The following is a 13,576-nucleotide window of genomic DNA, read 5'->3' on the forward strand; positions in this document are numbered from 1 at the left end:
TGCCTTACATACATGGCGGCGCAAGATGGCGACCTCTCTAAAGCAAGGCCCTTGCTATACATATGTATATATATATATATATATATATACATATACATATATACATATATATATATATATATATATATATATACATATATACATATATGTATACATATATATATATATATATATATATATAAATATATAAAAAAGCATAATTATAAGGCTACGAAAACCAAACGAATTTTATTTTATAGCGATCATACACTTGTATAAACATATTAATGGGTAGAATATTCAGATTCAGATTCAGATTGACAATAAACCATGCCAAATATTACTAAATTGTTTGTAGTAGTCGCAAGGAGGAAAATAAATTATACATTCATGGATACTTTTTGTCAAAGCCTGAATGCCAAGAAAATTTAATACTTCATAAAATCGTGATTAAGACTTTTTAATACTTTTTAAGGGCCTTAATTTTCTGACATTTGATTTATCAACTTTTAATACTTTTTAAGACCCTGTGGACACCCTGCCTAAATACAGAGGGTCCATGAATGCAGCACAGGTAGAATGTCTCATTAGTTCTTTAATTCCTCAGCAGCTGTTTGTGGAGTTTGAGCCTTGGGGTAGAGGACTGATCAGCTGATCTGACCAGAGCTAATCAGATCAGATCGATGGGTGAGAGGAGCAGCTGCTGCAGAGGCGAGTGAAAGCAAACTTTTAGACCCAACACAATGAATGGTTAAGTTTTAGGTTTCATCATTGCGCCTGGTGTTATCTGTATTGTTTGGCCGCAAGCCAAAGTCTTTGCAAACTACTTCTTCATTCACAGGAAGTGCACACCAGTTAAAACAACCCATTTGAAGTTTGCAAACAGAAAAGATGTATATTTATGTATGATCCTATCACAAGTGCTCAGTCGAGATGCATTCTCCATATCAGATGCATGTTTATACCAGGTGTGCTTATTTTTTTAGGGGGAAAAAAAGGACTTCCATGCTACACTTCTCGCCCTTGACTCCAGGCGTTTGTCACACTTTGAGTGGGCTAGAAAGGCGTGGCCTGGTGTGGTTTATAAAAACACTCTGGGTGTGAACCAGAAAAATGATCTCAATGCAACAGCGGTTTGGAGTTTACCCAGTGAGCTCTGGTATAAATAATTCTCTGGGGCATAGACCATGTTTAAAATCTACTCACTCGAAAAAATACAGCTGACTACTTTAATAAGTTGAACACATTATCAGCCATTATACAGTATGTTTCAGTTTGGGGCTTCCCTTGTAAAAATACACTTGACAGAAGTGATGACTACAACACCCGAAAATAACACTATAAAGTTAGAAGTGTTATGTAGGCTAAACTTTTCTTGCACCTGTGTTGCAGATGGCGAGCAGCTGTGTGACCCTGAACGCATGTTGTGAAACTGATCCACATCAATGATTTGAGCTTTTCTCCACTGACTGAATAAACACATCTGAACTCAAGGACTGTAACTTGGCTCCAGACAAAATACCCAAAGCCTCAAATTCCCCAGCCAGAGCCTTGTGGGACTGTCTGCTACTGTAAGTCGTGCTAAATGTGCTGTGTCGTCAGTTGGCTCACAAGCCAGAAAGAGAACGAGCTAGCTTCAAATACTGCCTCCACTGTAGCGACCAACGACCTAAGAAAGCATCTTGCTCTGTCACCTCCTTGCCTGACCGTGCCCTTTGTCTTAGCTGCCCTCCTTATTGTCTCGACTCTTGTCCTTCTTGGCTTGTTGTTACAAGTGCATTTCGAAGTTTGTGTAAACATGAAGCAACATTCATGGAGAGAGAGTACACAAGAAAAGAAACAGGCATGTCTTGTGCAAAGCAGTTCCCATTTTAAACAGATCACATATCTGTAATTTAACATCAGACAATGTCTTAAAAGATGATTTTGCAGTATGACTTTGTGCACAGAGTCGTGTTAAAATAGTCCCCAGCAAAGGTTTGAGCACCTGTAACCAGAGCAAATAGAAACATCTGTGGGGGTGATTATGCCAACAGTGCCAACCACTGTTTCAACAGCCAAAACGCCAGAAAAAATGTTGGCAGCATACATTTTTTAGCAAATCACAGACACATATATCTTAATGTTATTATAAAGCAGATATGTTGAACCTTTCCTGTTTAACAACACTGTGGTGAATGTGCAGTTAAGGGCATGTAAATCACTTGGTTTCAGTTAGGAAAAGTCATGTTTTGGCAGCAAAATCCCCCCAACTGAAAACACAGCTGTGTTTCGGTAAAAATAAAAAATCTTTCTGTGCTACTATCAAGCAGGAGACACAGCAAAGTCTGTGTAAAAAACAATCGCATTTGTGGCATTGCCTGGCAGGAAAGGCAGCAATGTCTCGGTAAGAAACAACCAATTTTTTTGTCACAAATGGCAACAGCTTGCTTAACACACCCAGGTTTGGTGGCTGAAAAGCTGCTGGAAACTAGGGGTGTGCCATATCATCTTGTTCAGGATAATATCGGTATAATTTTTAATATCATATGAAAAAATTCATATCATGATACTGCAATATTTAGACCTGTTGACTCATACAGTTAACTACAGCAACAACAAACCTCCTGAACATCCTGAATGTTTTATGAACAGCTTCTTCTCAGACTCTTTTAGCGAGTTACCGGTCAGAGGGAACTCATTCAGCGGCTCCTCCAGCAGCAGCACAGCATCTCCCCCTCACCTCTTTCACACGGGAGTCAGTTTCATCAAGTGATTTTGCTGTAAATCTTTGGTAATATAAACCTACGTGACGCTTGTGACTCAACAAAAAAACGTCATATGTGCAATAGTTCTGGTATCATAACAGCCTGTCACAGGTTACAGCGTGATGATAGAATGATGATCCAAAAACATTGATATGATACGTTTGAAATGTAAAAATCTGACATTTTATTCTGGCAACTGACCTGCTTTTCAAATAATTAATTAAATAAATTAAATAACAATGCTAAAATGAATTACAACAATCAAACACATTGCTAAGTAATGTAGAAAAGTATTTGTATACTCACAGAAGACCTGTATGTTGAAGTTGAGGGTTTCTTTGTCCGACCTGGCTGCACTGGTGACAACACACTGGACCGAGTGACTGTTGATTTTTTTGGTTGGTATTCCAAACAGTGAGCTGACCGTGGTAGTCGTACCGTTGGCATGCGAGCTGTAGTTGGTTGTTATCCTCACTGTTTCTTCCAGGGTACCAGTGATCCACACCACCTCTGCAGGAGGCCTGGCACCAGCAGCCGTGCAGGTAACGAGGGAAACCTCTTCATCACCCAAAGTAACAGGATCATCCTTCAGGCTTATGACCGGAGGCACTAGGGGAGTTACATACATAAAAAAAGTTAACATGCAAGCAAGAAGGTAAAAACAATTCTCTTACTCATTTTTAATACAACACATTATACCAAGCAAATTTAGAGGTATCTCTGTCTTGTGATTGCCACTGGGGAACAAAGTGAAGATGCATGTGTAGGTGCCTTCATCCATCAGTGTGGTGTTGGATAACTCCAGAGATCCATCGTTTTCGCTAAAGTTCCCGACAAATGCAAATCGATCGTCATGTCCGTTGACAAACTGTGGTCCATTTTTAGCCAAGATTGTATAGAAATTGTCATTCTGAGGTTTTCCTCTGGTCATCTTCTGCCATGAAATCTGAGTCAAGGGTTCTGCTGTGTCGACGAGTTTGCAGGGTAAGATGGCGGTCTCCCCTTGAACCACGGTGATGTTTCCTCCAATCACCTTGAGACCTGTTGGGAGGATAAAATCTCATCAGGCAATCACATCCCATATCAGTAGGCACAAAGACAACTACAGGCACTGATAGATGGAAGCATTCACGCACGGCAGAGCATCTGACATTAGCAAGCAGAAACACACTACAACAGCCATACTTTCTTTCACTCACTGAAACACTACACTTTTCAAGAACAATCACCAAAATGGATTCATTTCAATACACTGGCTTGGCGTTACATGTAGATGGGGAAATTGAAGATTTTGCAAAGTCATGTTGGTGTCGAAACATAAGCCTGGTGTAGGCGTTCTTTAAACAAAAGCATGTTTCGACTGACTACTGTGAAAACAACAGCCTACAATCAATCTTAATGACAGGAGTGTGGGCGTACGGCTGACCCTGGCGCAACTTTCAAAATGATGAATTAGTATCTCAAAAATGTCGAGTTAATATCTCAAAAATGAGTTTGTATATTAAAATATTGACTATCTCAAAATAATTATTTATTTTCCCAAAATAATGACATAGCATGTCAAAATAATAAGCTAGTATCTCAACGTAGTGAATTAGTGCCTCAAGATAATTAAAAACTTTTAAAATAATGACTTGGCATCGTTTCTAGAGATGTCCCAATCAAGTCTTTTTGCCCCCAATGCCAATCCGAGTCATTTGATACTGAATATCTAGATATCAAGTCCCGATCCGATTCTTCTATTTTCCCTCATTACACAGTCACACGACATCCAAGGTGTTCCTTTTTACTAAATAGCAAAGTATAAAAAAACAAACCCTCTCCTTTATCTATTTGCAGCCTTTGCCTGAGTTACCTGAATGAAATGTATTTCACTCAGTGTTTATTTTTGTTATCCGTACATCTTTAACACAGATGAGGCTTCATTAATGAGTTACTTTTATTGGCTTTGTGCTTGCGGGGCTTTTGTTGCACCTGCAGTGGTGTGGTGAGTGTCGTTGTCATCGGTTCTGCACTGCTGTTGGTCTCTCCTGTGAACAGGGCGGAAAAACATCTCCCACCCTTTCCATGACTGCTGGACAAACACTGCACCACAGAATGTCCTTCCTGCCGGTTGCCATCAATCATCACAACTTCTCCCTCAGAGTGTCGGCCGCTCTGTCACTGGACTGGCTTTTGGACTTTTTAAGCTACTGCATTTATAATTCATAAAAACCAACAGGATGCAATAATTCAACTGCTGCAATATTTTTCACCTCTTGAATGTATATATTTATTCAACATACAGTGCATGTATTTCTTATGTTTACTCTTATTCTGTTTCATTCTATTGATGTATATATTGTAGTTAAATTTTCACACTTACAGCCTCAGCACAGTGAGGATACATATTTTATTTGTAATATTTTAATATCTTAAGTACTAGTGTTAAACACTGTAGCATGATGCACATTTTATTTTTTTTAATAAACATTTTTAGGCGGTGGGCCGAAGCCGCGTATCTGCATTAGTTTTAGAAAGTAACAATCCCCGTGCAGGGACAACCTGGATTTGTAAAATTGTTAAGATTATTTTATTCTTCATCAGATCCGGGTTGTTGCCACTCGATATTCTTGCACATTTTTCCACAATTATAATTTAAAGTTTGTTTAATATTCAGGCAAACGCTGCAGTCTACTATAACAGTTTGACCAATAGAACGCTAAGATTTCGAGAGAGGGCCGTCGTTAGCCTATCGGATTTAGCTACTGAGCGCAGCTGTTCAACGGAGGAATCGGCAGATGGACACGACGGAGACAAGTAAGTAACGTTATTATATTATTAAAACTTGATTGTTTTGTACAGTATTGAGTTCAAACGCATGACTTGCAACTTGTGTTTTGTACAGTATTGAGTTCAAACGTATGGTGACGTTTTGCAAGTGTAAAAGTAACGTTAGCGTTAGCTTTAGCAAAAAAGCACTCGCTAGCAGCTTCACGCACTTTATGGGTAAAGTTAAGTTGAAGTGGCTTGCATCTTATTTCTCATTGGGTTACGTTAAGTCTCTTAAGTCCTTGTGGTAGAAATAACCGGGACTGTTGCACGTTTATTAGAGTATCTGCTGACCAACATCACTGAGTCTCATAAACCAAGCAAACACGCTATGATGATGATGTATAAACAATGTTGTCATTTAATCATTGTTTCCTCACATAACCTCCATGGAAACAGCAGAAGAGAACTAACAGCTAAACGAAAAAAAGTAAGGTTTTGAAAAGAGCTTGAACTGATTGTAAACCACATGTGTAGCATTAGAGAGTTTTGTAACAAAGAAACAAAGCAAAATATATACAGTACAGGCCAAAAGTTTGGACACACCTTCTCATTCAATGCGTTTTCTTTATTTTCATGACTATTTACATTGTAGATTCTCACTGAAGGCATCAAAACTATGAATGAACACGTGGAGTTATGTACTTAACAAAAAAAGGTGAAATAACTGAAAACATGTTTTATATTCTAGTTTCTTCAAAATAGCCACCCTTTGCTCTGATTACTGCTTTGCACACTCTTGGCATTCTCTCCATGAGCTTCAAGAGGTAGTCACCTGAAATGGTTTTCCAACAGTCTTGAAGGAGTTCCCAGAGGTGTTTAGCACTTGTTGGCCCCTTTGCCTTCACTCTGCGGTCCAGCTCACCCCAAACCATCTCGATTGGGTTCAGGTCCGGTGACTGTGGAGGCCAGGTCATCTGCCGCAGCACTCCATCACTCTCCTTCTTGGTCAAATAGCCCTTACACAGCCTGGAGGTGTGTTTGGGGTCATTGTCCTGTTGAAAAATAAATGATCGTCCAACTAAACGCAAACCGGATGGGATGGCATGTTGCTGCAGGATGCTGTGGTAGCCATGCTGGTTCAGTGTGCCTTCAATTTTGAATAAATCCCCAACAGTGTCACCAGCAAAACACCCCCACACCATCACACCTCCTCCTCCATGCTTCACAGTGGGAACCAGGCATGTGGAATCCATCCGTTCACCTTTTCTGCGTCTCACAAAGACACAGCGGTTGGAACCAAAGATCTCAAATTTGGACTCATCAGACCAAAGCACAGATTTCCACTGGTCTAATGTCCATTCCTTGTGTTTCTTGGCCCAAACAAATCTCTTCTGCTTGTTGCCTCTCCTTAGCAGTGGTTTCCTAGCAGCTATTTGACCATGAAGGCCTGATTGGCGCAGTCTCCTCTTAACAGTTGTTCTAGAGATGGGTCTGCTGCTAGAACTCTGTGTGGCATTCATCTGGTCTCTGATCTGAGCTGCTGTTAACTTGCGATTTCTGAGGCTGGTGACTCGGATGAACTTATCCTCAGAAGCAGAGGTGACTTTTGGTCTTCCTTTCCTGGGTCGGTCCTCATGTGTGCCAGTTTCGTTGTAGCGCTTGATGGTTTTTGCGACTCCACTTGGGGACACATTTGAAGTTTTTGCAATTTTCCGGACTGACTGACCTTCATTTCTTAAAGTAATGATGGCCACTCGTTTTTCTTTAGTTAGCTGATTGGTTCTTGCCATAATATGAATTTTAACAGTTGTCCAATAGGGCTGTCGGCTGTGTATTAACCTGACTTCTGCACAACACAACTGATGGTCCCAACCCCATTGATAAAGCAAGAAATTCCACTAATTAACCCTGATAAGGCACACCTGTGAAGTGGAAACCATTTCAGGTGACTACCTCTTGAAGCTCATGGAGAGAATGCCAAGAGTGTGCAAAGCAGTAATCAGAGCAAAGGGTGGCTATTTTGAAGAAACTAGAATATAAAACATGTTTTCAGTTATTTCACCTTTTTTTGTTAAGTACATAACTCCACATGTGTTCATTCATAGTTTTGATGCCTTCAGTGAGAATCTACAATGTAAATAGTCATGAAAATAAAGAAAACGCATTGAATGAGAAGGTGTGTCCAAACTTTTGGCCTGTACTGTACATTATATAGAAAGCTAACGTTACATCATTTTTTTCCCCTCCTGCAGGAGTCATCACACACACCACTGCCTACTCAAAGGATGAAGCCATATGGGCCTAGTCTTCTTCAAAAGGCCCATTATCACAATTTGTGCATTGACACAGGTTTGTACATGGCAGCTCATGCAGTTTACATGTGCATCTGCCCTTAACACAGTTGGTTTTTTTACAGGCGCAATGCACAAGCTCCAGTATCACCTCTGGTGCTGGGGGGAGTGTCATCCATTCCACCTCATACAAATCTCTTGCCATCTTCCAGCCATGACTTACGGGAGGAGGAATGTCTGGCCTACACTCAAGGCTCCTCCTGTGTATTGCTGCCTGAAAGTTTGCCCGCTTGATGTGTTGGTACAAGGAGTCTTTGTTTGGAGGTAGTTGTCTCTCAGAGCACTTTCCAGTTTTGAAAAGTTTAGCCCTTGCAATGTTAATGTCCTGGCAGTCCTTTTGATCATATAGATCACATGTAAATGCTTCCACTGCCTGAAGGAGTTCTGGTGATAGGGAGAAGCTAGTGCCTAATTCTCTAAATAGTCTGACATATTCAACTTTAGAATTTAGTTTCTTGTATGCCTTTGCTTTCCCCACCCCATGCAGAGCACTCACAGTGTCGCAACCAGAGAAGGCATGCAGACCAACAAGGGCTTCACATTTGTCTTTGCCAAGATGGGCATGAAGGCTGTTAATGTCAACAATGTGTGGGTTTCTCTCTTTGGCTGTGTGGAAGTACAGGTGACCATCAATGTGGCTGCAGAATGCAAGTGCCAACACAAAAGACATCAGTGTCCGGGCTCTTGATCACCAGGTCAGTGCTGTATTTTGCTGCACAAACTGCATGCAGCATAAGTCTGGTGTCTGCTTCCTCTTGAGTTGTCTCAAGGTCTCGAACCTCCGTTACTTCAAGGTCAGTGTAGTTCTCGTTCATTTTAATTGAGTGACATTTTTCTCCATGCCCAACAATGATTCTTACATTTTCAATTATGTTTCTTGCAAATGTGCTCCAGTGTTGGAAGAAATACTCCAGCAAGTTTTCTTTATTTTGCCCACATGCCAGGAATTTTCTCCACTGCTTTGGTGTTTTTTGGTCATCTCCATATATTTTGATTTTTTGACAACCCTCTTCTGCCCTCCTACTTCGCTCAGCATTTTTGATGCTTTGGATTCTGTATGTGTCGCATACAAAATGAAGCTCTGTAGACTTGGTTCCTTTAGCTGAGTTAACTAATGTCCTCAGTACATGGTCAGCATATAGGCCAAATGTTGGTTGTGGCTTTAGCTGTTGCACTAGTGCCATAGCATCCCAAATCCAAACTGAACCATCTGGAATGTTCTTCTCTGATGCAGGTGGTCTGATCTCCTCCTCCAAGATGTGCATCAGCTTGGCTTTGTTGGTTTTTACCAGAGAGCCATCAAAGTTGGCCAGTGACTGTGGCAAAGGACCCAGACTGTAAGTGAGCATTTCATCTATGTTAATTTGTCTAACATTGCCCACAACAATTAACCTGGCAAACAAGTTGCGGTGAGATGTCAAAGTGATTTCTTTTCCTCTAACTTTTGTGACTGTACTGTGGCCAGTGTCTTTGAATGTTTTGATTTTCATTTTCTTGATCGGGTCGTGGAATGATGCCTCTGCCTTGACAATCCTTTTTTCACAGAAGTCTGTGAGAGCCTTAACACCACTTTGTTTTGCCCCCAGTAAGTCTTCAGCAACATTATCGGATGCCTGTTGACCAGAGGAGATTTGATAAAGAAACTGTCCATTCAGCGAAGGGTCGAAGGGATTGACCATATTTTGGATAGTGGTGATAATATTCAACACATCAGCCTCATCTCTCTGCAGTCTCGTGGTGTCCAGCTCAGAGTTTAGATGCAATACTGGGCACTGTCCAGCCATTGATTTACATTCAAGTGTGATGGCTGCCGCTCATGTTGTGTTAAGGTCCATCTGTGAACTGCACCCTTGTTTAGAGAGAACCCACTGATGCCTCCCTTTGTCTTTGAATCGTGATTGGCTGTTTGTTCAATGACTTGATCACATGCAGTGCTGGCAAAACCATGTTTCTGATGCCTTTGTGCCACAAAGTCACCTGAAAGAAGCTGCTGGTGTGCTGAAGGATGTGTGTCTTCCAGATTGGTCATCTCAACCCAATATGCTGTGAGATATCTGGCATAACTGACTTTATCACATGCAAAAAACCATGGCAGCATACACTGCACAGTTGACAAATGGAGAGCCCAGTTTCCCTCTCGGGTTGCCCTGATGAAGAGAAGCAAGTTTTCCACCATTTCAATGTATGTGCTCCAAAATGTGAAGGTCTGGTTGGAGTTGTTTTTTTCCACAAAAACTTCGTAGCTTTTCAGCAACTGCAGAAATACATCAGATGTAAGCATGGCATTGAACTCTTCACTTGGAAAGGTCTTTTGCAAATCCGTTGCAACTTTTAAAGCTGCTGCATGGTCCTCTTGTGTGAGAGTGCCCAGGTATGCCTGCCAGCGCAATCTCTGCAGTGCTTCCATCAGGAGCTTGTGTGCCTGTATGCTCCTGTTGTAGTGATGGCCTGAGAGAACTCCATCAATAGAACCTGCAGCCACAACTTCAGATTCAATCAAGACATCCTGTAAGCCTGCATCAGCAAAAAGCTTCCCAATACAGAAAAGATATGCCATAGCTGTGTGAAACTCTCCCATCCTTATTACAAGTCTCTCTGAAAAAGTGCTTGTCTGCCAACGTATCTCTTGGGCCTTAGCATATATGGCTTGATCCATAACTATCACTATTTCTTTTTGTTTCAGATTGTCAGCAATAGCAGTGGAGCGGCTCAGGATGGTGTGGACAGTGTTGAGATCTGTTGGGCGAGCATCAATGACAGGTAGGTAGCCTACATTTGTAGAGGGTAGGATTGTGTGCTGCTTTAACATTATGTTAAAACCTGTCCATCCAGGAATGACTTTCCCCTCGGCCTCCTGTACTTTCATTAGGAAGAATGCAGCATCAGTTCTCCTTCCAGTGGTTTGGGCATCTCTGTATTTGTCCTGCTGGAGATCTACCTTGAGCACTACATTCTGTGGACCAGACCTCCTTCCTCTTGTGTAGGTTGAAAGATTTAGTGGAGGGGGATGAACAGACCGCGCTCTTGTTCTTTGTCTGGATGATGTGGAGGGTAAAGATGCTGACTCACTAGCCATGGTCTGCTGAATAATTATTCCATTGGTGTTGTGCGTTGTTCCTTTACCTGAAAGTGTCTCCTCTCCAAAGTCATTATTATCCCAGACAAGTGTGGCAGGTAATTCAACCCTGATGTTTTCTGGGATGTATATATCTCCTCTCTCCACTTGTAGGTGAGCAAGGGCTGTATCATGCTCAAGAACCTGGGAGTTAGATGAGCAGTGGCCAAGACCATTCAACAACCCTATGAGCTGTGCTGAGCCTGTCATATGCCGAACTGCCATTGCAAGAGAGCACTGTTTTGGCATGAGCCACCGTCCTTTGGTCGCCAAGGTAATGAGATCCTGACAAGTTGACACTATCTTTCTGCTGTCCTCTAAAGTAACCTCAACACGTTCATTGTCTGATGGTTGTGTTGAAATGCCAGATGTCCATGCAACAAAGTTAAAAAGTTGGTGAGGTACGAAGTCCAGGGCATTATTCAGTGTAAGGTCAGTTGCTCTTGAAGGCCATGGGAGCTTTGGTGATGTTTTTGATGTCTTACAGATGATGTCCCTCAGGGTGACCGCTGCATGATATAAAAGACGAGACCTATCTGTCGTGATGGTGGCATTATCAGGCTGTCTTTGAGTCATCAGTGATGTTTCTCCTTCACTGTCTTCAGATGAGGAGGAAGAGGAGGAAGTGGCAACTTCATGAATGATCTCCTCAGCTGTCAGATCATCAACATACACAAGATATGTTGTAGATGCCTTTTGAAATCTCAAGAAAGGATGTGACTTTTGAAGTCTTGCCTTGAGTAAGTGAGCCTTGTATATTGGAATGTTAACTCCCTCCCTTTCCAGAACAACATTCTTAAAAAGCATATTCAGCTTTGAGAGTCGAAGCACCTCCCGTTTTTTTACAAGCTTCTCCTCGATCACTGTTTTACAGAAATGCTTGCACCCATTCTCATACAAGTTGCTTTCTGTGTTCTCACTTTTCTTTTTTGACAGGTACCGTGTGTAGTCTCTGAAACAGGAGAAGTGGTATCGTGCCTCACTAGCCACTAGGTCCCTGTCACGAATGTGTAGAAGCAGACTCTCATCCTGTCTTTCTTCAGCAGCAAGAAGTAACTTCCCTGCAGTGAGTGTTTCACACCAAGAAAGTTTTTCTTTTATTCTCTTCCGGCTGTGTGCTTCAAATCTGTATTTTTCATGTTTGCAAATCAAACACTGTATTGGGAGCAGGTGTGGTGCTCTCTCAGATGTATGGAAGTCACTTGTGTGTGATCTTAGAGCCCATGTCTTTGCCGGAGTTTCCTCACCATCCTCTGTCTCTGTTGCTACTTCTAGCACTAAAAGACAAACAGAAGACATCCACAGATTCAGGCTTCACCTTGGTTTGAGGCTGTGCACCATTCTTATTCCCCTACATCACTGGGTCGTGACATCACAATTATTGTATGTGAAGACACATCTTTATTCATATATGTAGTGCTTGTTAAAGCAACACTCTGTAACTTTGACCATGACCCGTGGCTTCAAAAAACTAAACTATGCACATTAGTATGTCGCACAAAACAGCAATTTTAGTAAAACCGGGTGATGTTTTATGGAGAAAATGTCCTCTGGTTTTCCCTCTGATGTCCTACCACTGCTCGGTCTCAACTCTGTGATTCACGGAGGTTCCTGAAAGCAACATGCAGACCGAAGCTGCAGCTGCAGCTGCAGCAGTGGGTAGTTGGGGACAGCTCTGCTAAATAAGCTTCGGTCTGCAGGCAGCCTACATGTTGCTTTCAGGAACCTCCGTTAGTGTTAATGTTAGTAAAATGGATGTAGCAGTCCCTGTGATAGCCAGCATTAGCTGGTATAGCATATTCAGCAGGTTCCTGGCTGTGAAAGTTAAATCTCCGCACTGCCTCTAAAGCTACAAGACTCTCTTCAGTACCTAAATCTTTCCACTCAAACACTGATTTAACCAATTTTTGCCATCCTGTGTCTGTAAAAGGAGTGATTGGTCCATCTCTCTGAATTAAATGCATACAGCACTCCATTTCTTATGCTAATGTGATGCTAGCAAACAAATTTAAAAAAAAATAGCAACAAAGATTAATCTAGTGGCGGGAGGGGGGTCGTTTTTATGACGTTTCATCATTTTGACAGATAAATGACAGGTGAAGTTCCCAAGCAAGATAACAGACCTCAAATTTGTGAAATCAGATATGTTTATTTTGTATAAAGCTCACAGAGAAAATATACATGGTACCTACACAGACTGTTTAAAAAAGTCCGTAACGTGTAAAGACCACGTTAAGTATTGAAGACATAAAAGAGACTTATTAGGCCATGTATGTTTGGCTCTACATGCAGCGCCATTTTTCCAAGGTTTTTTTTCTTTTTTCCAAGCGTCCCATTGGACGATAACTACAATCACGTCACGCATGTCGGACCCCGAACGTAGCTGTCTGCTCTGTTTGCCGGAAAAAAGGTAACGTGATAAAGTTACCGATCTACAAAAATATGCAAGAAGTACCGCTGGCAACAATTTTCTTTTGATTTATTGAAAACTTAAGAAGTTGTCAAAAATCTGGGTCCTCCCCCGATAGGGATCGTTTAAGTACAAGGAATCGCGGCTTCGGCCCACCGTATTTCATTTCTATTCTAATCTAACTTCATTTAATTGTATTGCTTTATATTTACATACCTCT

General features: G+C 41.5%; 1 protein-coding gene and 1 long non-coding RNA gene across 11 annotated transcripts in view; one reads left to right on the plus strand and one right to left on the minus strand.

Annotated features, from left to right (window-relative positions):
* The window catches only part of LOC117251345 (nectin-4), a 42,817-nt gene that overhangs the window by 24,382 nt on the left and 4,859 nt on the right, over window positions 1-13,576 (minus strand). For all 5 annotated transcript variants that reach the window (XM_033617550.2, XM_033617551.2, XM_033617552.2 and 2 more), the window contains exons 2-3: window positions 3,426-3,767; window positions 3,033-3,335 (exon numbers count right to left, since the gene is read on the minus strand). In XM_033617550.2, coding sequence (XP_033473441.1) covers window positions 3,033-3,335; window positions 3,426-3,767 — 645 coding nt within the window. The remainder of the gene's footprint in view (window positions 1-3,032; window positions 3,336-3,425; window positions 3,768-13,576) is intronic.
* On the plus strand, window positions 4,965-12,505 carry LOC117251106 (uncharacterized). 6 transcript variants are annotated; one of them, XR_013493279.1, is made up of 9 exons: window positions 4,965-5,525; window positions 7,733-7,829; window positions 7,984-9,168; window positions 9,418-10,591; window positions 10,701-10,811; window positions 11,061-11,220; window positions 11,434-11,686; window positions 11,883-12,012; window positions 12,222-12,505. It is a non-coding gene; the product is annotated as an uncharacterized LOC117251106 (long non-coding RNA). The 6 variants fall into 6 exon arrangements; XR_013493277.1 differs by having other exon boundaries at window positions 4,967-5,525; window positions 7,984-10,339; window positions 10,515-10,591; XR_013493278.1 differs by having other exon boundaries at window positions 4,967-5,525; window positions 7,984-8,095; window positions 8,319-10,591.

The sequence above is a fragment of the Epinephelus lanceolatus genome, chromosome 14 (genome assembly GCF_041903045.1).
Source record: "Epinephelus lanceolatus isolate andai-2023 chromosome 14, ASM4190304v1, whole genome shotgun sequence".
Lineage (NCBI taxonomy): Eukaryota > Metazoa > Chordata > Actinopteri > Perciformes > Serranidae > Epinephelus > Epinephelus lanceolatus.